General features: G+C 44.2%; 2 protein-coding genes across 12 annotated transcripts in view; one reads left to right on the top strand and one right to left on the bottom strand.

The window, feature by feature from the left end:
* The window catches only part of YIPF1 (Yip1 domain family member 1), a 47,329-nt gene that overhangs the window by 4,646 nt on the left and 18,333 nt on the right, over nucleotides 1-24,350 (bottom strand). For 6 of the 11 annotated variants that reach the window (XM_054236266.2, XM_078331910.1, XM_078331916.1 and 3 more), the window contains 4 exons: nucleotides 18,836-18,952; nucleotides 17,405-17,571; nucleotides 16,848-17,030; nucleotides 8,530-8,627 (listed from right to left, as the gene is read on the bottom strand). In XM_054236266.2, the coding sequence (XP_054092241.1) occupies nucleotides 8,538-8,627; nucleotides 16,848-17,030; nucleotides 17,405-17,571; nucleotides 18,836-18,952 (557 nt within the window). In that variant the 3' untranslated portion in view covers nucleotides 8,530-8,537. The remainder of the gene's footprint in view (nucleotides 1-8,529; nucleotides 8,628-16,847; nucleotides 17,031-17,404; nucleotides 17,572-18,835; nucleotides 18,953-24,350) is intronic. The other 5 variants (XM_078331913.1, XM_078331915.1, XM_009001266.4 and 2 more) reach the window with 2 other exon arrangements.
* Nucleotides 1,722-2,931, top strand: LOC103794443 (mapk-regulated corepressor-interacting protein 1). The gene has a single exon (XM_078331923.1). It carries the CDS (start codon nucleotides 1,807-1,809, stop codon nucleotides 2,098-2,100), a length of 294 nt encoding a protein of 97 aa, XP_078188049.1. The 5' UTR covers nucleotides 1,722-1,806; the 3' UTR covers nucleotides 2,101-2,931.

Here is a 24,350-nt window from a genome sequence, read left to right on the forward strand (position 1 = left end):
ACTCCAGCCTGAGTAACAAGAGCGAGTAACTCCATCTCAAAAAAAAAAAAAGTTTTCTTCTATTTCCTTGGAAACCCAATGACCCTCTCCAAGTCAAATCCCAAAGCTACCTTCACCCATCCTTCTCTCTGTCTATTCTCCATGACAGCACTGTATTAAGCACTAGAGGAGGAAAGACAGAGTGGATATGGAGGGACTTAAAGAGCTGGGACCTGGAAAACTGCGGTAGTTGAAACATAAGGTTATACGGGAGATAATGTCAGGATATGAGGCAGGACAAATAAATCAGGGGTAGATCGTGGCAATACAGGGGATACGATTTTGTTCTCTGGGCAATATGGGGCCAAAAAAAGTTTCTAAGTAGGGACACAGTCAAAGTGGTGGTCAGAATTATAAATTTTCAAAGACCCCTGTGGCTGTGTATAGGCTGAATTGGAAGAAGAAAAAGAAAAGAGGTGGAAAAAGCCATCATGTTACTGCTACAGTTCAAATATGAAATGACTGGTCTGAACACTGGGTTTGGTAATGACAGGACAGAGTCGAAAGATACTTTAGAGGCAGAAAGGACAAGTCTTGCTGACTAATACAATGTGGAAGGTGATGGGGGAATCTATAATCTACCCTGATGCTGAGGTTTCTACCTTGAGTGACTGGATGGATTTCTTAATCAGTCTAACAAATATTAAGGACACATATGCCAGGGACTGGGTACAGTTATGAACAAGACATGGTCCAACTGTCAAGGAACCAGTCTACCAAGAGAAGCAACAGGGCAAACAAATACAGAAAATATTTATTTAATTACAATCTTAACTTGCCAGGTAAGGATGTAACAAAGAATTGAATCTACTCTGCAGTCAGGGACAATATAAATGGTGGTGCCATTCCCTGAGACAGGAAATCATGAGGAGGATCTGGTTGTAGTGGGGATGAGTATAGTCTGGGACGTTATGAATTTGAGGCAACTGTCAATATACCTCGCTGGGGATTTGCAAGAGATGGAAACTTGGAAAGAGGAGCTGGACATAGAGTGAAATCCAAGGGAGACTAAAAAATATGGTGGAGAATAAGTTCCTAATGCATAGCCTTGTACTTGGGAGAATGAGCCAGGCCTCCTTGGAGATATTAACTGGGCAATACTACATTCAGATGTCAGCATTTGATGATATCATGAAGGTAAGGCTGAGGCAAGGGCTATCTGCCCAAGTCTACTGGCTCAAGAAAAGAGAAACACTGCCAAAAAAAATACCTGTGAAAAGTGGCTGGAGAAGGGCAGATGCTGTAATTTGCTGGAGTGAAAGAATCTAAAGACCTGATCAGCCTTTTAGTAACCATCAACTTGGGTTCTGAAATGCTAATTAAAGGTAGGGACAAACGGGCACACAGAGCAAGCATTGAAGATTTTATTTTCATAAACATATACTCTGTTTTTCTCTCATCTTTCTAGTTGTCTGTTCCAAATTAATGTCAAGGCTAGGGAAGGCATGTCTCAGAATGTATCCCATTATTAAGCAATGCATGACTATAACTGGAGGCTCCCCTGTGATCCTGAGGTTCCAGGGAGAGAAGAGGTTCTCCCAGGAATGTGTTCTAAGCTAAGCCTTCCAATGCTCTCCTGGGAATGTGCTCTAGGCTGTTTTCCAATACACAGATTTACATGGGGAAGGCAAGTTACTGGTGAAATTAGAAGCCATTATTTTGGGATAGGCGGCGGCGGCGGCGGCGGCGGCGGCGGCGGCTGCGGCGGGTCGGGGTGAGAGGCTGAGGGGATCTGGCGGCGGAGCACTAGGATCAGACGCCCCCGCGATGACCAGCTCCCCCGTCTCCAGAGTCGTGTACAACGGCAAGAGGACCAGCAGCCCCCGCTCCCCGCCCAGCAGCAGCGAGATCTTCACCCCTGCCCACGAGGAGAACGTGCGCTTCATTTACGAAGCCTGGCAGGGTGTGGAGCGAGACCTGCGCAGCCAGGTGCCAGGTGGTGAGCGGGGCCTGGTGGAGGAGTACGTGGAGAAGGTCCCTAACCCCTGCCTGAAGACCTTCAAGCCCATTGACCTGAGCGATCTGAAGCGCCGGAGCACTCAGGATGCCAAGAAGTCCTAGAGAACCCGGTGCCCCTCCACGGCCTCTGGAAGATCAGGGTGCCAGGTGTCGGTTCCCTCCTGGCCCTTGGCCCTGCTCCTGGGATGGGGGTTCTTGCTCCAGCAGGCTACAGACCCCAGGACCAGTGTGACTGATGGCTGAGGCCTGCCCCTCCTCTCCAAGCCCCCTTCCTTCCTCTTGGGGGTCTCAAGCTGCCCCCATCATGGGGGTCTGGGCCCTGCCTACCTTCCCACCCTCCCCCAGCCACCTGGCTGCATCTTTGAAGCTGCCTGGCCCCGAGGGGACCTGACCTGACCTCTCCTCTCCCTTCACCCCTCTGTCCCTGGCCACTGCAGGATCAGGAGGGGAGAAGAATGAGCCTCTGTTGCCCCCCAGGCTGCTGAGACTGGGCTAGTTTTGTCTTTGAAGTGGCCAGTACACAGGACAAGGGCAGCCCCACCTCATCCAACTTGGGTCCCCCGAAGACCCTTGCTGCTCCTGTGGCCTGGACATGCTGGGGAGTTTCTCACCCCCACCCCCATCATCTAGCCTGGCCCCTTCCCTGACTTAGCACCAGCTCCCTGGGCCTAGGATACTGCCCGGCCCCCAAAGGGGTCCCCAGCAATCAGGCCTGGCCTCCTGGTGTCTGCAGCCACAGTGTCCCCGTGGGCATGTGCACCCAGGCTGACCCTGAGGTGCTGCTACTGGGTCTATCCTGGCTCGGGGGTGTGCTGGGAGGGTCACCAGGGCCCCTTTTTCTTCCTGTGCCCTCTGAAAGCCAAGTGTCTGTGTGGCTGTGGAGTGTGAGGGTCTGTGAATAAAGGCAGTGGAACTGGGAAAAAAAAAAAAAAAGAAGCCATTATTTTTCAGCAAATGCTGGGAGTCCAGAGATGACAGTAGAAGGCACAGCCAACTTGTAAATCTGCAGCACTCAGGGCTCTGGACAGTTTCTCTATCAGCAAAGCAACTGATGCTTCTGTCAGGCAGGCTGCAAAGAAGCTGTTCATCACTACCTCATCTGGAGACTTGACACCCAAATGGAAGCACTAACACTCAAGTTTATAGGTCTGAGCAAAGTCCCGAGGTGTCGAATCTGTGTAAACCTGGATGTGAAGTTTTCAAGGGCCCTGAGGGCCAGGCTCTCCTCAGATGCTGCTACGACTCCCTGAAGGTCTTTACTACCAAAATGAAATGAAGTAACCCAAGTCCTAGCTCAGGGGCAGGTTGAGAGAGACCCTCACCATGGCGATGCCAGTACTTTGGGCCAAGAGAGAGACCCAGGAAACTGTTGCCATTGTATTCTCTACCTCTGTCCCTCTCCAGCTGCGCTAGAATTTTCTTGTTCTCAGTGATGTGAGTCCACATCGTGTTATCATGCCCCCTGTACAGCCTAGGTCTTCAGCTGCCCAAAAGCCAAGGGAAGCAGACTACTCTTTCCAGAACAGCTAACTGACTGTGCTCAACCTTCATGACCCAGTTCCAACAAGATCCCCTCTATGAAGCTTCCCTCCAGGCCAACTCCAACTGAGTCCCTACCTTCCTGGTCCCATAATGCTACACTGACAACTTGGCTATGCCATTTAAAGCTTTAATAATTCCTATATGGATTGACAACAGTATATGCAAATACTTCAAATACATACATATCACTAGTTTGTGCTGTGACAGAGACTCTAAAGTGGCCTCCAGTGATCCCCACCTGTCTCTAGGCATTCATGCCCTTGTGTAATTCCCTTCCCTAGAAGGTAGGTGAGACCAGTGACTTGCTTCTAATCAACAGAAGATGGCAAAGGTGATGACCATCTCTTCCATGTTTATATTATACAGGACAGCAACTTCCATCTCACTATCAGACTTGATTGTCTCTCTCTCCCTTTATGGCTTGATGAAGTAAGTGATCATACGGAGAGGCTCATGTGGCAAGGAAGCGAGGGTGGTCTCCAAATGCCTGTCAGCAAGAAAGCCCTCCTTCTAAGAAACCACAGGAACTAAATCCTGCCAACAACCTTGTGAATTGGGAAGCAGATCTTTTGCCAGTCTAGATTTCAGGTGAGACGCCAGCCCTGGCCAACATTTTGACTGCAGCCTTGAGAGAGAATCTGAAGTAGAAGAGCAAGCTAAGCTATGCCCAGAGTCCTGCCCCACAGCAACTGTGACAATGTGTACTGTGGTAATGTCACTTGGCACCAGCAGATAATACAGCACTCAAACTCTCAGCTGTTAAGATATGCAATCAAAGGAGTATGGAGTCTGCTATTAAATAACCCTAGACCCACAGAGGAAGGCTCCATCAAACAGCCAAAGGCTAGCAGTGAGAACCTGCACATTTTAGCAGTATAAAGAACATTTGTCTAAAAAAATGGGAAAGTGAAAAACCTCAAAATTTGGCTCCCCAAGGCTTAGATAGGAGTCCCAGGTCTGCCTCTAAGAGGCAGGTGATCTTAAGATGTACTAAGATGTACTAGGCCCAGGCTTCTCATCTATACATACAATGTGGTCAATAGGGCCAAGCACGGGGGCTCCCGCCTATAATCCCAGCACTTTGGGCGGCCGAGGCTAGCGGATCACGAGGTCATGAGTTCAAGACCAGACTGCCCAATATGGTGAAAACCTGTCTCTACTAAAAAAACAAAAAATACGAAAATTAGCTGGGCATTGTGGCTCATGCCTGTAATCCCAGCTACTTGGGAGGCTGAGGTTGCAGTGAGAGAACTGCTTGAACCAGTACCCGGGAGGTGGAGGTTGCAGTGAGCAGAGATCGTGTCACTGTACTCCAGCCTGAGCTACAGAGGGAGACTCCATTTAAAAAAAAAAAAAATGTAGCCGGGTGCGGTGGCTCACGTCTGTAATCCCAGCACTTTGGGAGGCCGAGGCGGGTGGATCACGAGGTCAAGAGATAGAGACCATCCTGGTCAACATGGTGAAACCCTGTCTCTACTAAAAATACAAAAAAATTAGCTGGGCATGGTGGTGCGTGCCTGTAATCCCAGCTACTCAGGAGGCTAAGGCAGGAAAATTGCCTGAACCCAGGAGGCGGAGGTTGCAGTGAGCCGAGATCGCACCATTGCACTCCAGCCTTGGTAACAAGAGCAAAACTCCGTCTCAAAAAAAATAAAAATGTGGTCAATAAGGCTGGTAAGAGTGGCCAATGAGAGAGTAAACTAGAAAATGTTTTGTCGCCAGATGCAGTGGCTCACACATGTGATCCTAGCACTTTGGGAGGCCGAGGTAGGCGGATCACCTGAGGTCAGAAGTTCGAGACCAGCCTGACCAACATGGAGAAACCACGTATCTACTGAAAATACAAAAAATTAGCTGGGCATGGTGGCGCATGCCTGTAATCCTAGCTACTTGGGAGGCTGAGGCAGTAAAATGGCTTGAACCTGGGAGGTGGAGGTTGCAGTGAACCGAGATCATGCCACTGTACTCCATCCTGGGCAACAAGAACAAAACTCTGTCTAAAAAAAAAAAAAAGAAAGAAAGTATTTTGTCAAATGGAATGCGACAGATACACGTTAGTTTGCCCCAGAGCTCTGAGGTAGTCTTGGATAAGGTGCTGTTCTCCCTTGGCCTCAGCTTCCTTACTGCAAAATGAGGAAGGAAGCCCATGCTATTTAATGTCTCCAAGGGCTCTGACCTTCTTTGATTCTAACATTACATATCCGTGAGGAGAGAGGAAGAGGGGAAAGTGGTAGACTATATCATTTTACAATAGTTGTCCAGTCACTCTACTGGCCAGTGTGACTGTCTTACCATCAAGGAACTGGAAGGCATTTGACCAGTCATATCTAGTTAGCCTGCAGGGCCTACAACCTGGATTCCTCAATTAAGAGGGAAAATCCCCATTTGTTTTACAAAAAGAAAAAAAAGGATCAAGGTAAAGTCAGTGGAAACCACCGAATTTCAGTAGAAATGACTGATGTACTCTCAGAGGGGCAGTAGCTTTGATTTTATTGCTGAGCATCTTAATTATGTGCCAGAAGGTTTTATAAAAATAATCTCCAATCTTATATAGGTTGCATCATCTTTATTTTAAAGACAAGTTAGCTGAGGCTCAAAGAGAGTAAGCCCCTCATCCAAGGCACATTGCTAGTACATGGTAGGGCTGGGATTTATCATTATTATTATTAGAGACAGGTTCTCTCCCTATCATCCAAGCTAGAGTGCAGTGGCACAATCACAACTCACTTTAATCTCCATCTCCTAGGCTCAAGTGATCCTCTGATCCTCTGACTTCCTGACTAACTGGGACTACAGGAGCATGCCACCATGCCCAGCTAATTTTATATATATATTTTTTTGAAACAGAGTCTTGCTCTTTCACCAGGCTGGAGTGCAGTGGCACGATCCTGGCTCACTGTAACCTCTGTCTCCCAGATTCAAGCGATTCCTGTCTCAGCCTCCTGAATAGCTGGGACTACAGGTGCGCACTACCACGCCCAGCTAATTTTTTGTATTTTAGTAGAGACGGGATTTCACCATGGCCAGGATGGTCTTGATCTCCTGACTTCATGATCTGCCCACCTCAGCCTCCCAAAGTGCTGGGATTACAGGTATGAGCCACTGCACCCAGCCAATTTTTTATATTTTTTGTAGAAATGGGGTTTTGTTGTATTGCCCAGGTTGGTCTCAAACTCCTAAGCTCAAGTGATCTGCCTGCCTCAGCCTCCCAAAGTGCTGGGATTATAGGCGTGAGCCACTACATCCAGCCTGGAATTTATTTATTTATTATTATTTTTTGAGACAGAGTCTCACTCTGTCACCCAGGCTAGAGTGCAATGGCGTGATCTTGGCTCACTCCAACCTCCACCTCCTGGGTTCAAGCAATTTTCCTGCCTCAGCCTCCCGAGTAGCTGGGACTGCAGGTGTGTGCCACTACACCTGGCTAATTTTTTATTTTTAGTAGAGATGGGGTTTCACCATGTTGGTCAGGATGGTCCTGAACTCCTGACCTCTGGTGATCCACCCGCCTTGGCCTCCCAAAGTGCTAGGATTATAGGCATAAACCACTGCACCCTGCTCCAGCCTGGGATTTAATTTTAATTTTATTTAAGTCTAAGCCCCTGGTTTTTGCACATATCTTATGGCTCTGGGAGACAGAAGCTTGGGCAGAAAAGACAGTCTGTGATTACAAAGCAAAGTAAAGGTTCTTGGCCTACAGCAGGATCATGTGCAGAGTGTGGGTTCATTTATCCATGCCACAAACATTTACTGAGTGCCCTATGTATACCAGGTTATGTGGTAGGCAATGAAGATATAGAGTAATACCATTCCTTGTTCTTGTGGAGCTGAGTCTAACTGGGGAGACCCTGTCGTACAGAGGACAAATGAATGAATAAATAGCCAAATGACTGGACAGGCAGATGGACACACAATCAGTCAGCCATTAGTGTTTCAAGCACCATGAGAGTGATGTTTAATACAAAGTGTAATGGGATCACCAGATAAGTGATAAGACCAGACAAATGGCCAGGTGCGGTAGCTCATACCTGTAATCCCAGCACTCTGGGTGGCCAAGGCAGGTGGATCACCTGAGGTCAGGAGTTCGAGACCAGCCTGGCCAATATGGTGAAATCCCATCTCTACTAAAAATACAAAAGGGTGTGGTGGCACATGCCTATAATCCCAGTTACTTGGGAGGCTGAGGTGGGAGAACTTGTTGAACCCAGGAGGCAGAGGCTGCAGTGAGCCAAGATCATGCCACTGCACTTCAGCCTGGGCTACAGAGACCCTGTCTCAAAAAAAAAAAGGAAAAGACCAGACAAGTGATGGCAATCAGAAGGGAAGAAACATTTCAGACAACTGGAATGGCAAGTGCAAAGGCATAACATGTTTGGCTATGGCAAGATGTTCCATTTGGCTGCAGCCTTGGTACACTGAGGAGGTAGAACAAACCATGGGAGATAAGGAACAAACCATGAAGTGGGTCTTTTTCCTATCCTCTAACCCACCGAGCTAACCATTGACAGTGGAATCATTAAAGAGGCCCTGAGAACACACAAGCCATAAAAATTTGAGAACTCCATGAGTAATTCAAAAAGGGTCACACTCAAGTTCTGAGGCCAGTATGAGATGTCACAGAGACACTAGAAAAAAACCCACCAGGATTGTTATAAAATGGAACAAACCCATATTGTGCTCCAGGAAAGGGTTCAGGGGAGGAGAAGAGAGTCTTCTCTGCTGGGATCAAAAGCAGGTGCTCCTCTTATAGAAGAAACTAAGAGCTCATGTTATCCAACTCTATGAAGTCAGTATCATGCAGATTTCAAATCTGAAGCCTTAATAAGAGGAACACAGAAACACAGACATGCACATGCACAATCCCACACTGAGCTGTGCAGAAGGATAAAAGGGTCTGGCCCTCTGTGCTTGAAGCTAACAGCAACAGAATGGAAACACCTGCCCATGTTTTACAGCACCACACAGCAAGATAAAAATATCATCTCTTACTTTCCTCATTAGCTGGACTTGGCTGCAGCAACCGTTTGGTTTGGAATAGCTGCAGTTGTTGGGAGATGGTCCATCTCTGGTGCATCGAAAAAGTATGCCTGTGGGAAAAGGAGAGCCGGGAGGGAGTTAAAAAAAACAATGGTCTGCGTAAGTGTTCTTTTAGACCCCATGCTAATAGTACTTTCCGGCTCTCGCGACCCTTAAGTTCCCTACCATGCTTGCCATCACACTAAACTACAACCATCTCTTTTTACGTTTGTCTCACTAAATTGAGTACTTTAAAAAATTTAACTACCATGTATTGAGCACTTACTACATTACGTGACTTACTCTTTTTTTTTTTAATTGAGCACATACTATGTGCTCAGCCTTTTACGTATGTTACTTTTTTTTTTTTTTGAGAAGAAGAAGGGGAAAAAAAGAAAAAGAGGGAAAAAGGAATATTACTTCATTCCTAAAATGGGTTTCAATAATGGCCGATCAATATTTTGAGTGTTTAAAGTGGTTAATGCATATTTTATGTGTTTAAAATGGAGACCTCTATTGTGTTTATTTGTTCTGGCTCTGAGTTCAAGTCCTGGATATCGTTATCAATTTGTTGTCTCGTTGAATCTAAATCTCATTATGGGTCTTATGTATCTGGGTGTTAAGATCTCTTATTATTACATTAATCCTTTTATCCTTGTAGCTTTGAAATCTATTTTGTCAAATGTGAAAATTGCAACTCCTGCTTTTTATTTATTTATTTTTGCTCTCCATTTGGTTGGTACTTTTTTTTTCCAACCCTTTATTTTGAGTCTATGTATATCTTTGGATATACTGTTAGATTTTGTCTGTATCTTTTGATTGGGAGATTTGGTCGATTTAAATTTAGCGTTGCTGCCGTTTGATATTAACTGGCTATTTTGTCCTTTTGTTGATAAAAATTCTTTTATGTTAATGCTCTTTACTTTTTGGTGTATTTTTAGAACGGGTCATACTGATTGTTCCTTTCTGTGTATAGTGCTTCTTTTAGAAGTTCTTGTAAAGCAGGCCTGGTGGTAATAAAATCTCTGAGTACTTGCTTGTTCCTAAAAAATTTTATTTTTCCTTCAAATGTAAAGCTTAAATTGGCAGGATATGAAATTCTGGGCTGAAAGTTCTGTTGATTAAGTATATTGAATATCGGCCCCCACTCTCTTCTAGCTTGTAGGGTTTCCGTTGAGAGATCTGCTGTAAGCCTAATAGGCTTACCTTTATGGGTAACTTGATCTTTCTCTCTGGCTGCCCTTAATATTTTCTCCTTCGTTTCGATCTTGGTGAATCTAACGATTATGTGCCTTGGGGTTGGTCTTCTTGAGGAATATCTTTGTGGTGTTCTCTGTATTGCCTGGGGTTGAATAGTGTCCTGCTTTGCTAAATTAGGAAAATTTTCCTGGATAATGTCCTGGAGAGTATTTTCCAGCTTGACTTCATTCTCTCCGTCGCATTCAGGTACACCAATCAAGCGTATATTAGGTCTTTTCACATAGTCCCATATTGCTTGGAGACTTTGCTCATTCCTTTTTATCCTTTTTTCTCTATTCTTGTCTTGTTGTTTTGTTTCATTAAGTTGATCTTCGACCTCTGATACCCTTTCTTCTGCTTGATCCATTCGGCTGTTTAAGCTTGTACATATTTCACTAAGTTCTCGTGTTGTATTTTTCAACTCCATAAGTTCATTTGTATTCCTCTCTATATTTTCTATTCTTTTCAACATTTCATCTAACCTTTTTTCCAAGTTCTTAGTTTCTTTACATTGGGTTAGAACGAGTTCCTTTAACTCCCAGAAGTTTCTTATCATCCACCTTTTAAAGCCTACTTCAGATAATGGAACACAGTCCTTTTCCATCAAGGCTTGTTCGGTTGCTGATGAGTCCTTTTCCATCAGGGCTTGTTCCGTTACTGATGAGTCCTTTTCCATCAGGGCTTGTTCCGTTGCTGATGGGTTCTGATTTTGAGTATACTAGGCCTTCTTAGGCTGTTTTTTTCCCTTCATTGTAGATGACCCGCCTTTCTAATTAGTTTTCTGAGTCGACGTCCGACTTATTGATTCCCAGTGTTGGGATCCGAGCAACCCACTGTGGCAGCCTAAATAGCAGCGGTAAGACTGATGGTGCTCTTCTGCCCGGGAATCTCTGGTCTGGCTTCCCTCTTGAGTCCGCAACAAGCGGCTCTGACTTCCCGGAGCTCCAAACTCCGGTCAGTAGGGGAAGCAGTCCCGTTGGCTCTGCATGAAGAGCTGCTGCGCCGAGACGCTGGCAAAACCGCTGCGGCGGCCACAAGAGTCGCGCTGGCGACCCGTGGGGCTCCTCCACTGGGAATCGGCTGATCGGTGAGTGACGAAAATTTGTCTAAAAGTGTGGCGTCGTCTCGTTCTCTGGGCTTTCACTGGGAGCTACAATCCTGAGCTGTTAGTGGTCGGCCATCTTGGATCGATCTCCCCGACTTACTCTTAAGAACCCTGTGAGGTTGTTATGATTATCCTCATTAGACAGATAAATACACTAAGCCTCAGAGAGACTGTCATTTGATCAGGTGAACATGGCTAATGAGTGATGAAGCCAAGACTCAAAGCTAGGTCTGTCTGACTCCAAAGCACAAGCTCCTAATCACTACATTATGTAGTCTTCCCTCCAGGTCAAAGTCTGTATCCTTCTTCATTTTTTTTTTTTTTTTTTTTTTTCAGATAGTCTCACTCTGTCACCAAGGCTGGAGTGCAGTGGCACAATCTCAGCTCACCACAACCTCCACCTCCTGGATTGGTGATTCTCCTGCCTCAGCCTCTGGAGTATCTGGGATTACACACATACACCACCATGCCCAGCTAATTTTTGTATTTTTAGTAGAGATGGGGTTTCACCAGGTTGGTCAGACTGGACTTTAACTCCTGATCTCGTGATCTGCCCACCTCGGCCTCCCAAAGTGCTGGGATTACAGGTGTGAGCCACCACACCCGGCCCTTCTTCCTCTTTGTGTCACCAGCACCCCTGCACAGAGCCTGACACACTACATAACCAATCAATACCTAATAAACTGAACTACATTAGCTTGTTGCTAAACTAGTTAGTTGGCTTTAGGCAAGGACCTTGAAAAGAAAGTGTTAGGTGTGCTTTACCTAAAAATTCTTCCACTAGAAGAGGTTTGGTAAGTACTTCCACTCACCATCTACAATGTAACTGTCAAAATTGAGAATAAGGTGGAGGAGGGAAGACATAAGGAGAATCTTTCCACCTGTCTCAAGGTCTAGAGAAACCTAACTTGAGCCCAGGAAAATACCAATCTCACTAGCTTTGAATACTGGTTGTTCAAAGGAAAGGTGAATCATCAAGGCCCACTGAACGCTCATGACATCCCCTTGGGGTCAGTGCCCTTAGGAAGGCACACTGTTAGAAAGCCACCAAGGGCCAGGTGTGGTGGCTCACACCTGTAATCCCAGCACTTTGGGAGGCTGAGGTGGGCAGATCACCTGAGGTCTGGAGTTCGAGACTAGCCTGACCAACATGGAGAAACCTTGTCTCTACTAAAAATACAAAATTAGTAGTGTATGGTGGTGCATGCCTGTAATCCCAGCTACTTTGGAGGCTGAGGCACAGGAGAATTGCTTGAACCCAGGAGGCGGAGATTGCAGTGAGCCAAAATTGTGCCATTGCATGCCAGCAGGGGCAACAAGAACAAAACTCCGCCTCAAAAAAAAAAAAAAAGCCACCAAGCACCACTTTTCACCAGTTCTGCTCTATACCAGCCAGAAGGTGGCACCAACATGACATGCTGGAGCTCTCCCCTTACCTGTTGCTATTCCATATTAACTCTTTTTGAAACTTCCCAGATGATGCCTTTCTCTGCAGACTCCCTCTAGTTTGCCACATTCCCAGAGCAATTCCATTACTTTTAAGAGACTCGTGGGAGGGGGAGGTGGGGAGGGATAGCCTGGGGAGAAATGCCAAATGTTGGTGAAGGGGAGAAGGAAAGAAAAGCACACTGCCATGTGTGTTCCTACGCAACTGTCTTACATGCTCTGCTCATGTACCCCAAAACCTAAAATCCAATAAAAAATTAAAAAAAAAAAAAAAAAAAAAAAAAGAGACTCACTACCTAGGAACCCTTCCAGCAGCTGTTTTCTGGGGCAAGGAACAAAGAGTCCCTAACTTAAGTGGGGGATGGGGCTGCAGTGCTAAGTGCTGGGCTCCTCCAGTTCTCCTACAGGTGCACTGTGCCACAGCCAGGATGCAGGAACAAAGCCTTTCTTCCAGGCTACCGCAGGACACCCTTGTAAGACAGAATGAACAAAAAGGCCCACGTTCTACAGCTGGCTCTGCTACTACCTCATGCTGTGACTTCGGACAAGTTGTTCCACCCACTATAGCCTCAGCTTTCTGATCTATACAATTTAATGATTAGAAAAGACTATCTTAACTGGGTGTGGTGCCTCACACCTGTAATCCCAGCACTTTGGGAGGCCAAGGCGGGTGGATCACTTGAGGCCATGAGTTCAAGACTAGCCTGGCCAACATGGTGAAAGCCCATCTCTACTAAAAATATAAAAATTAGCCAGGCTAATGGTGGCACATGCCTGTCATCTCAGCTACTCAGGAGGCTGGGGGATAAGAATCGCTTGAGGCCAGGAGGTGGAGGTTGCAGTGAGCTGAGATCACACTGCTGCACTCCAGCCTGGGTGACAGAGGGAAACTCTTGTCTCAAAAAAGAAAAGATGATCTCTTAGGGCTATTCCTTGAACAATCTTGAATCTAAGATTCGTTAATTCCACAAATGCTTACAACAATCACAGCCATCATTTGGGGAGTACCTACTGTGTACCAGGCACATAATTGATTATTAATCTGCTCAAATATGCTGTAACAGGCCATTTTATCCCTTTTAAGGGTGAGAAAGTTGAGGCTCAAAGACATGGAGATTTTCCCAAGGCTAGACAGCTATGTGTCTGAGCTAGGATTTCAATCCAGTCGAGTCCATCTACACTGGAGCATCTCCAGTCTGTGCTCTTCTAATTCTCCAACACATCCTGCAGCTTGGCGCCAAGTCTATGTCCAGTCCAGATCTAGGCACCATAGAGACCTCGAAGCTGAATCAGCAGCTCTCTGCAAGTAGGGGTAGGGCACAGTTTCCTGGAAAAGCCAGCAGTAACCACCTCAAACTTAGGCTTGTACATCTCCAAACATACACCAAGGATGCAGCCTCTGGGTGCTTCCTTAGTCATCCCTGCCGGATGTGTTCTGGTATAACTTAGCTATGTACAATCACTGAGGGGCCCCTGGCAGGTATGGGGCTGTCATATGCTTCATAGCACTAAGGCAAAAACACCAGTCTGTATTCCGCAGGAGAGAGTGAGAAAGCCAAGCTGTCTGGTTCAGCTGGTGCCCCTCAGCTCAAATAACTCCCTGCCAGTTCCTCTCTCTGCCCTAACAATAATAATAGTGTCTTCCACTTAATGACTGGTCATATTTTCCATGCTGCATGTATCATTCAATCCTTGCAATAGTAAAGATGCTGCCATGGCATGCCCGATCAGCTCCTGTTTCTAAGTGAAGAGTCCAGAGAAGGGGTAGGGCACAATTTCCTGGAAAAGCCAGCAGTAACCCCTTCCAGAGAAGGGGAAATCACCCAAGCAGGGGGTAGTGGAGCTGGGACTGGAACCCAAGTTTCCTAACTTCTGGCTCAGCTCTCAGAAGAAAAAGGAGGGTGTGGTCACTGTGGAGAACAAAACCCAGGCACGGTAGGCCCCTGGTTGGACACCTGACCACGGGATGTGGTAGGTAGAGACAGTGTTTCACCATGTTGCCCAGGCTAGTTTCAAACTTCTGAGCTCAAGAGATCTGCCTGCAACTTCCTCCCACAGTGCTGGGATTACAGGCATGCGCTACCATGCCCAGCCTGAAATGGGTTCTTAATAATAACCATAATAGCTCCCTGCTCCACTGTTCAATCTGCCCTGCTCCTATTCCTTAGAGAAATGAGAAAGGCAATGCCTATTCTCCTGCTTTCTTCTCTTCACCAATATCTGTCAGGTGCGTGAGGGGAAGAACTTCAGAAGAGAGATGGGGGATGCTGGTGAGGGATGAGAGATCCCAGTGAGAGCTGGTTACAATGAAAAGGTTGTTCTTCAGCAGAGAGAAAGGTCCCAGAAGAGTCATGGCAGCATTTTAAAGAATCAACTTGGAGATTCCAAGTGTCAGAAGTTAATAGTGTCATTCTGCCATGAGGCAAACCATAAGGCCCGCCTCCAGGGTTTGAAGCTAGCACACATGTAAAGTGCATGTACACTAGGTTTGTGTTTCACCACTTGGCACTTTTTATGAGACTTGTTTCATGATAAAGCATTGGGATGTCATTAATGCATTTAATGAGACATGGTTATCTACACAAAAATGTTAAACGTCAAATGGTGCCAAAGAAACATTTAATCCTAAAATTTGCAAAACCTGACCAAGGACCGGGAAACCTGCCATGTGGAAAATTCTCGAAGTGCTATAAGACACCTTCCCATGGGCATGGCCTTGCCTTTATTAGCGACCTTAACATTCTTGGACTCTGATCTTTTTCAAAACCTGCAACAGGGTTTGTTAAGGCTGTGGACAGCAAATTTTGTGCACAATGTGTACAGAATATACAAAACCATGTCTCCTTAGGATCAAAGGAAAGGGACCTACTTGATGGGCATTTTAGAGGACAAGTTCTGTTAAGTGCTTTATAGATATTTTATTTGACTCTCAGAACAACTGTGGCAGGAAATATACCCATGTCACAGATTAAGAAATTAAGATTCAGAGAGGAACAGTAACATCTCCAAGTTCACACAGCCAATAAGTGAAGAGCTGGTCTTCAATCTGGGCTTATGTGACTCAAAAGCACATGCTCTCCCGAAAAAGCCACCTAAACACATGAAATCAAACACTGTTTTAAATGTTGTTCACCTTAAAAGTAACTCCACTTTCCCATATCTGACTTCATTTTCAAGTTTTCTAGCTTTAAATTTAAAACTTTTAATTTCTACCTTTAAACTTAAACTTTAAACTTTCTACCTTTAAATAAAATTTTAATCTGGGCAGCAGCTCATGCCTGTAATCCCAGCGTTTTGGGAGGCTGAGGCAGGAAGATCACAAGGTCAGGAGATTGAGACCACCCTGGCCAACATAGCAAATCCCTGTCTCTACTAAAAATATAAAAATTAGCTGGGCGTGGTGGCGTGTGCCTGTAATCCCAGCTACTCCAGAGGCTGAGGCAGGAAAATCACTTGAACCAGGGAGGTGGTGATTGCAGTGAGCTGAGATCGCGCTACTGCACTCCAGTCTGGGTGACAGAGCAAGACTCCGTCTCAAATAAATAAATAAATAAAAACTTTAAATTTCAAAAATCTTTCTAGGTATGTGCAGAAAATCAGCAAAGGCATCCAAAAACAGAATTCTCCAATCCCAGCTCCCTAGGCCTATATAGTCACCCTCCATATCCACAGGCTCAGTCCTCAGGCTCAACAAACCATGAAGAAAAATATTCTTTAAAGATATGTAAGTTAAAAAAAATGACAACAAAATACAAATTTTAAAATACTGTATAATAACTACTTACATAACATTTACATTGTACTAGGTATTATGAGTTATCTAGAAATGATGTAAAGCACATAGGAGGATATGTGTACATCATTTTTATATAGGGGACTTGAGCACCAATGGTTTGGTAGAGGGTCCTGGAACCAACCACACCCCTACAAGCCCAATACTGAGGAACGAATATATGTAGACACTCATCTACCCGTATTTCCTCTGGTCAGACCCCAAATTCTAACTAGATTACTGAAATTAGGCAAAACCAAAGAATTAAAGTCAAATTCTCATAATTTCACCACTTCCCATGTAGGTGAATCTTTTTAAAATGGTATTTTATTTCATAGAATCTTTTTTTTTTTTTTTGAGACAGGGTCACCCAGGCTGGAGTGCAGAGACATAATCTCAGCTCACTGCAACCCCCACCTCCTGGGCTCAAGCGATCCTTCTACCTCAGCCTCCCAAGTAAAAGCTTGAGGATCGCTTGAGCCACCATGTCCAGCTAATTTTTGTATTTTTAGTAGCGATGAGATTTTGCCATGTTGCTCAGGCTGGTCTGGAACTCCTAAGCTCAAGAGATCCACCCACTTGGGCCTCCCAAAGTGCTGGGATTAGAGGTGTGAGCCAACGTGCCCAGCCCATGGAGTCGGTCCTAAAAGAACTGTTGTGTCTAACAATTTGAGTTTTTTAGCATTTGGATATACAACACACCAAAAGAATATGGGAATTAACCCATACCAAGCAGCCCACAGAAAGCAGCATGTGAAGCAACACAATTGTCATAATTGTGGCCAATGCAATGCGTCGGTTATCCTCACGAACAGCTGGCCAAAATGTCATTGCCAAGACAGATCCTGAGATGCCCAGGGCAATCATGACTAGAATCCAACGAACAGCTTTCTGGGGGATAATCCACAGTATCTGAAAGAAGACAAAAGGAGGAGGAGGGAGCTCTTTGGAGGCATTTGTTCATTCCAGGCATATAGGTTTACAAAGACCCCTGAGCCAATCAGCAGCTGGGCCCCCACTGCCACTCTGGTATTTCAGTACAGGCTGAAGGAACACCACCAGCATGCAGACTGAGGCACATGCTTTTATAACAAAAGGCCCAAGATCCAGTGAAGGCACTCGGCTCCCCAGACCCTTTTCATGCTAAACTTCTAACTTCAAAGGAGATTTTTCAGGAGCACATGAGTGTTGGGCTGGAAATAATGATGCTAGGTCAAGTTCTTAGTTGAAGTTTCTACCAAGACTAGAGCATCACTCAGAATCTGCTCCCTAAGGGTGGTACTTACTGCGGTGGGGATATAAATGAAGAGTGAATATCCGTAGACACACACAATCTCCAGAAATGAATAGGAGACGATGTTCATAACTTTGCTGTTTCTCCACATGAGGAAACCCCAGAGTGCAAGAGGAACGAGCCAGGCATAGGCATAGATGATGGTAGCTGCTATGGACACTGAGGATGACAGAACACAAGTTTCAATTTCCATCATGCCTTTAATAGACCATCAGAGCACTCCAACACCTTACTGTACTTAAATCCTACCATGGCAATTGACTTCAGTGGACAATGGAATCATGTCTTAATGGTCTGTAATCCCTGAGCTTGGCATAGTACCTGATACACAGTAGGCATTCTAGAAATGTTTGTTGACTTAATGAATCTTTAGCATTTGTCTTTGTGGTAATGATCAATAGTCTCTCATATGGCTTCTATAGTTCATTTAATAATTAACAACTAATATTATTAAACAACTGAACTATGGCCAGACGCAGTGGCTCACACCTGTAATCCCAGCACTTTGAGAGGCTGAGGCAGGCGAATCACAAGGTCAAGAGATCGAGACCATCCTGTCCAATACAGTGAAACCCCATCTCTACTAAAGAACACAAAAATTATCTGGGCGTGGTGGCGTGTGCCTATAGTCCCAGCTACTTGAGAGGCTGAGGCAGGAGAATGGCTTGAACTCAGAAGGCAGAGATTGCAGTGAGCCAAGATGGCACCACTGCACTCCAGCCTGGCGCCTGGTGCCAAAACAAGACTCTGTCTCAAAAAAAAAAAGAATATATTCCCCAATTGTGGCCAGGTGTGGTGGCTCACATCTGTAGTCCTAACTAGCAATTTGGGAAGCCAAGACAGGAGAATCACTTGAGCCCAAGAGTTTGAGATCAGCCTGGGCAACATAGGGAGACCAGTCTCTTCAAAAAATAGAAAAACTGGCCAGGTATGATATTGCATATCTGTGGTCCCAGCTACTCAGGATGCTGAGGTGGGAGGACTACCTGAGCCCAGGGAAGTGGAGGCTGCAGTAAGCAGTGATTGCGCCACTGCACTCTGGCCTGGGCAACGAAGTGAGATACTGCCTCAAAAAAAATGGGGGGTGGGGAATCAATTCCAGTTGCTATTGAGCCTTGATTTACAGCTTTCCAAAAGATTATGTGGATTCATAACCTTGTGAATGTACTTAATGCCACTGAATTACACACTTAAATGGTAAATTTTATGTAACATATATTTTACCACTGTAAGAAGAAAAAGATTATGTGGATTTATACAGATGAGTGGTAAACTCATCTATATATTTGAGTAGATACATTTGAACCCTAAAATACAAAAGGAGGGCTACAGCACCTAGAGATGGGGCCCAGGAGCTCAGTGGTAAAAAGAACTCAAGGCTAGAAACTGACAGCATTCCAAATGAGTCAAGCTATTCACCAACCTTTTTGGAATTCGGGCACGTAATGGTACGTCTTCTCTCCCAGATGGATCAAGAAGTTGGAGAGATTCCCACTAATTGCTATGGCAAAGATCAATGTGGCACATATCCAAAAGGGGCCTGCAAAGGAAACCAGAAAATTCAGAAACAAGAAAATGAAGCACAAGCCTTTAGATTCTTACAGAATTTCTTCACTTCCTCTTCTGATTCTTACGGAATTTCTTACCTTCCTCTTCTATTCATGTTAGCAAAAATAAAACAAATTTTCTAGATGGGATCAACATTTGCTAAAGGAAAATTTCCTTTTTTCAAAGGTCAAACACAACTCAATAATTAGCTGCCTTAAAGAAGGTGGGGGTTGGTATTCCAATCCAAAGGCCAAAATGCCTTCCATAATTAGGTGAATGAAGACACTGATTTGTGTATAGCCTCTCTTATTGGAGGATCACCGCCGACAAAGAAAAATTCACAGGCTTTTTGTTAAGCCTTTCACCAGAATACATGAAGTAAAGATTACTTCCCTTATCTAAATGCCAAATGTTAGCATCCCAGAAAAAGAAGTTAAATCAGGCAGAGCCTTCTGCAGCATAGAAAGAGCAGGGCAAGCAGAACACTGGAGGGCAGAGTCGATTAAACCTACCAGCTCACCATGGTTGTGTTTGAGCATGTGTGTGTGTGTGTGTGTGTGTGTGTGTGTGTGTGTGTTTGCTTAAGGCTTTTTCTTTTTTTTAATGAAAAAGTAATACAATGAACTATATACACCTACTATGTACCCACAAAAATTAAAATTAAAAATTAAAAAAAAGTAATACATCTATATGGTCCAGTGTTCAAAGGATACCAAGGGAATACAGAGAACAGCAAGCTCCCCTCCCTCTCTGTGCCCTGGCTCTGTATCTCCTCTCCCTAAAGCTCACCAAAGTAACCAGTTTCTGATGAAACGTGCCAGGAATATTCCACTCATGTATATAAGCAAATGCCTCTGTATGTTTGTGCACACTTTATACAGATGATTTTATATATATATACTGAGCACCATACTTTGCAAACCCCTTTCATTATTTGCTTGATTTCACGAACATTATCCTTATCACTCCCCATCTAGAAAAAGTACTATGTAGAACAAATACAATCTTTAGATTGAAAGAGTTTAACAAATTATATGAATTTAATTTTTTTATTTCACTAATATTTTGCAACACCCTTTGAGATAATTTCAGGTACCTTGACACATCACAAAAGTACAAACATTACTGTCATAGGAGAGATGACTAGCAGAAACACATTAGTACTTTTCAAAGCCAAGCACTGGCTCCTGAGGTGGGAAAAGGAACACAAGCTATCAAATGGGATGCTTCCAAAAGTCACCCATATTAGCTCTCCACAGATTGCCTCTTTACTGAAAGCTCTCTGCTGTCTAAGGGCTGTCCAAGGACTAAATCTCAAAGTATTATTCTGAGTGCCCACATGTAAGAGTGGCAAAAAACAAACAAAAAAACCCCACAAGACTCCCATAGCCAAAAAGCTTTATTGAATGAATGAATAAAACTGACCATGTGTTATAGATGGGCTGAGACCATCCAAGCATATGACCACAAGTGGCCAAAATATTAACTTACAATACCCATATAACTAGAAAACCAAAAATATCATGTACTCTCAGCCATTATTTACTAAGTACCCACTACCCTCTGCTGGGGACACAATGATGTGCAACAGAGACACAGTCACTGACTCTAGTGCATCCATACACTCCAGGGAGACAGCCAATAAAATATCTAATCTCAGTAGTACAGGGTGCTTATGGGAGCATATAGGGAGGGTGCAAAACCTAGAGAACAGGATGTATAAGCTGGGATCTAAAGAAGGACAGGAGTTTGCCAAGTGAGGACAGAAAAGAAGAGAGGTTCAAGAAGAGGGAACAGCAGGAGCAGAGACTCTGAAGTAAGAGATTACAGTTCGAGGCTAAGTTTCAGGTCAGCCTGGCCAACATGGTGAAACTCCGTCTCTAGTAAAAACGCAAAAATTAGCCGGGCATGGTGGCACATGCCTGTAGTTCCAGCTACTTGGAAAGGCTGAGACAGGAGAATCACTTGAACCCAGGAGGCAGAGGTTGCAGTGAGCCGATATTGCACCTTTGCACTCCAGTCTCGGCAACAGAGTGAGACTCTGCCTCAAAAAAAATACATATCTTTTTAATGGTGTCATACCATTGCATATCCTTCCACAACATGCTTTTTTAAAATAATTGTGCTGAGATTTATCTATATTTATGCTTTTAGCTCTCATTCATTTTTTAAACTACAGACTTCGATGTATGAATACAGTACAATGTATCTATTCTGCTGATCGATATCTTGGTTGTTTCTAAATATTTGCTATTATAAGCAAAACTGCTGCAGTGAATAATATTCTTCTATATGTTGTCTCATATATATGTGAATTCCTCTAAAATTATCTACCTAGGAGTGAAACTGCTGAATTGTAGGGTACGAGCATCTTCAAACTGCTCCAATTTGTGTAGCAGTTACACACCTACCATACAAAAGTTCCCACTGTTCCATCCTTGACAATACTTAATATCAATGTTCATGAAATTGGACCTACATTATGTCACCTGGCTTGGTACAGTGGCTCATGCCTGAAGGATCAGCACTTTGGGAGGCTGAGGCAGGAGGACTGCTTGAGATCAGGAGTTTGAGGTCAGCCTGGGCAACATAGTGAGACACTGTCTCTACAAAAAAATACAAACATGGTCGGGCATGGTGGCTCAAGCCTGCAATCCCAGCACTTTGGGAGGCAAAGGTGGGAGGATCACAACATCAAGAGATCAAGACCATCCTGGCCAACATAGTGAAACCCCATCTCTACTAAAAATACGAAAAAAATTAGCTGGGCGTGGTGGCATGCGCCTGTAGTCCCAGCTATCGTGGAGTCTGAGGCAGGAGCATTGCTTGAACCTGGGAGGCAGAGGTTGCAGTGAGCCGAGATGGCGCAACCGCACTCCAGCCTGGCGCCTGGCAACAGAGCAAGACTTTGTCTCAAAAAAAAAAAAAATACAAACATTAGCCAGGCATGGTGGCACATGTCTATAGTCCCAGCTACTCAGGAAGATGAGGTGGGGGAGGATGGCTTGAACCCAGGATTTTGAGTCTGCAGTGGGCCATTATTGTGCCACTCTACTCCAGCCTGAGCAGCAGAGCAAGAGCTTGTCTCAAAAAACAAAAAAGTATGTTACTCCTCTGTCCAAACCCTCCAATTCAAGCAAATGCCAAAGTCCTCACTGTGACTTATGAGACCTTACCTGCCCCTCCATACTGTCTCTCTCACCTTGTCCTTCTAGGTCCCCATGTCTACTCTCATCCATTCCCAGTAGCCTCTTGCTGTTCTTTGAACGTACTAGGTTCCTGCCTCAGGGCCTTTGCACTTGCTGATCCTTCTGTTTCAAGTGCTCTTCCCTTAGATATCTACATGAATCACTCCCAATTACTTCAGGTCATTACTCAAAGTCACCTTTTAAAAATTTCAAATTCATCCATTTATACAAACGCTTCATGTCCTTCTCCTCTCTGCTCTTAAATTTCCACCTACACATTCATTACTAGAAAAATATTTTTACTTTTCTTTGCTTATTGTTAAACTCAGTAAATTACAAATTGTCTAAGGGTAGAGATTTTTGTCTTTTTCACTATTGTATCTCCAGTACTTAGAATAGTAAGAGCTCAACATTTGTTGAATAAATTGAATGAATAAATGAAGAGAAGCCAAATTGTACATGTTTACTAAAATGATGAGCATAAATAAATATCTTATTTTACCTTTTATTTCCCTGGTTGCAGGTGGGGCTAAGCATCTTTTCATAGATTTATTGCCATTTTTTCCCCCAGAGTTGCTTGTTTTGTTCCTGTAATTTGTGGGTGTTCAACATATATTCTTGTTTCTCACTGTTGGTTGGTTATATGCATTGGAAGTATGTTCCCTGGTCTGTGATTTATTTTTTTACTTTGCTTATGGTTTATTTTGTTGTGTAGAAATTTTAAATTTTAGTTGAAATGTAGTCAAAGTTACCAAATCTTTTCTTTACACTCTGTAAACTGTCATCTTTTTCTTTTTTTTCTTTTTATCATAAAAAGGGGAAGTTAAGGTTAGTACTAGCTGCTTGCTCTGTCAGTTATTTTCAATGAATCTGTGCTTTTTTTCTTCTTCTTCTTCTTCTTTTTTTAAGACGGAGTTTCACCATGTTGGTCAGGCTGGTCTTGAACCCCCGACCTCAGGTGATCCGCCCGCCTTGGCCTCCAAAGTGCTGGGATTACAGGCGTGAGCCACCATGCCCAGCCAACTGTCATCTTTTTCTTAACTGCCTTCCTCCAACCTCCACCCACAACAAAACCTAATCCTCTCTGCTGTAAAACACTTCACCTATATTGTACCTTATTTTAACCGTGTCTATGAGCTAATGAGGCTACTAGTGTCACAGAAAAGAAGCAAGCTTTGGGTTCAACCCCTGGCTTTGTTATGAGAGGCAGCAAAGCATAGTGATGAAGAAATGGATTATGAGCTACAGTGTCGATTTGAAAATTGAGCTCAGCACTTACTAGCTGTATGATCTTAGGCAAGTTACTAGACCTCTGTGTGACTCAGTGTCCTTATCTATAAAATGGGGATAATAATAGTATCTGCCTCATAAAGTTGATCTGTCACAAGGATTAAATGAGTTAATACAGATACTGCCCTAATAATAGTGTCTGGCACATAATAAGCACTATATGTGTGTTTACAATTATTGTTGCCAACTCTGTAACTATGGGCAAGTTATCTCCTTAACCTCAGTTTTCTCTTTTGTAAGATAAGGCTACCTTGGAGTATGGGAAATAAAATGGCATAATACACTAAAATAGTGCTTATCTTCACACTTGGCACTTCTAAGGTATTCAACAGGTGTTAGTGCTCTCTCTTCTTCCTCATTGGAGCTAGGGACTATGGCCTTACCTTTAAAGCCTCAACCTCTAGCACAGGGCCTCGCATGAAATAAGGTACTAAAAACTGTTTGAGCACCTGCTCTATGCCAAGGCCTCTGCCAGACACTAAAGACACGGAGACACAGAGCCTCCCCCTCAGGATGTTCTCAGGCTACAAGTAAGAATGAATGAGACAGACAGAGAAATCACCTTGATAACCCTCAGATAAAAAGCATGGGCCAATACAATGGTTTTCACACCAGGCTCCCTAGAGCCCACATTTAAAATCAACATATACGACTGCTTTACTATTTCATCTCAGATTGAGCATATATATATATATATATATATATATATATATATATATGACAATGATCCTCACTGAGCATCGGATTCCTCATTTAAAACGTGGGGATTTGGCCGGGCGCAGTGGCTCAAGCCTGTAATCCCAGCACTTTGGGAGGCCGAGGCAGGAGGATCACAAGGTCAAGAGATCGAGACCATCCTGATCAACATGGTGAAACCCTATCTCTATTAAAAATACAAAAAATTAGCTGGGC

Source organism: Callithrix jacchus, chromosome 7, assembly GCF_049354715.1.
Source record: "Callithrix jacchus isolate 240 chromosome 7, calJac240_pri, whole genome shotgun sequence".
NCBI classification, from domain to species: domain Eukaryota; kingdom Metazoa; phylum Chordata; class Mammalia; order Primates; family Cebidae; genus Callithrix; species Callithrix jacchus.

Excerpts from the sequence above, each read along its gene's own strand:
- LOC103794443 (XM_078331923.1), top strand. The coding sequence starts at position 1,807 with ATGACCAGCTCCCCCGTCTCCAGAGTCGTGTACAACGGCAAGAGGACC.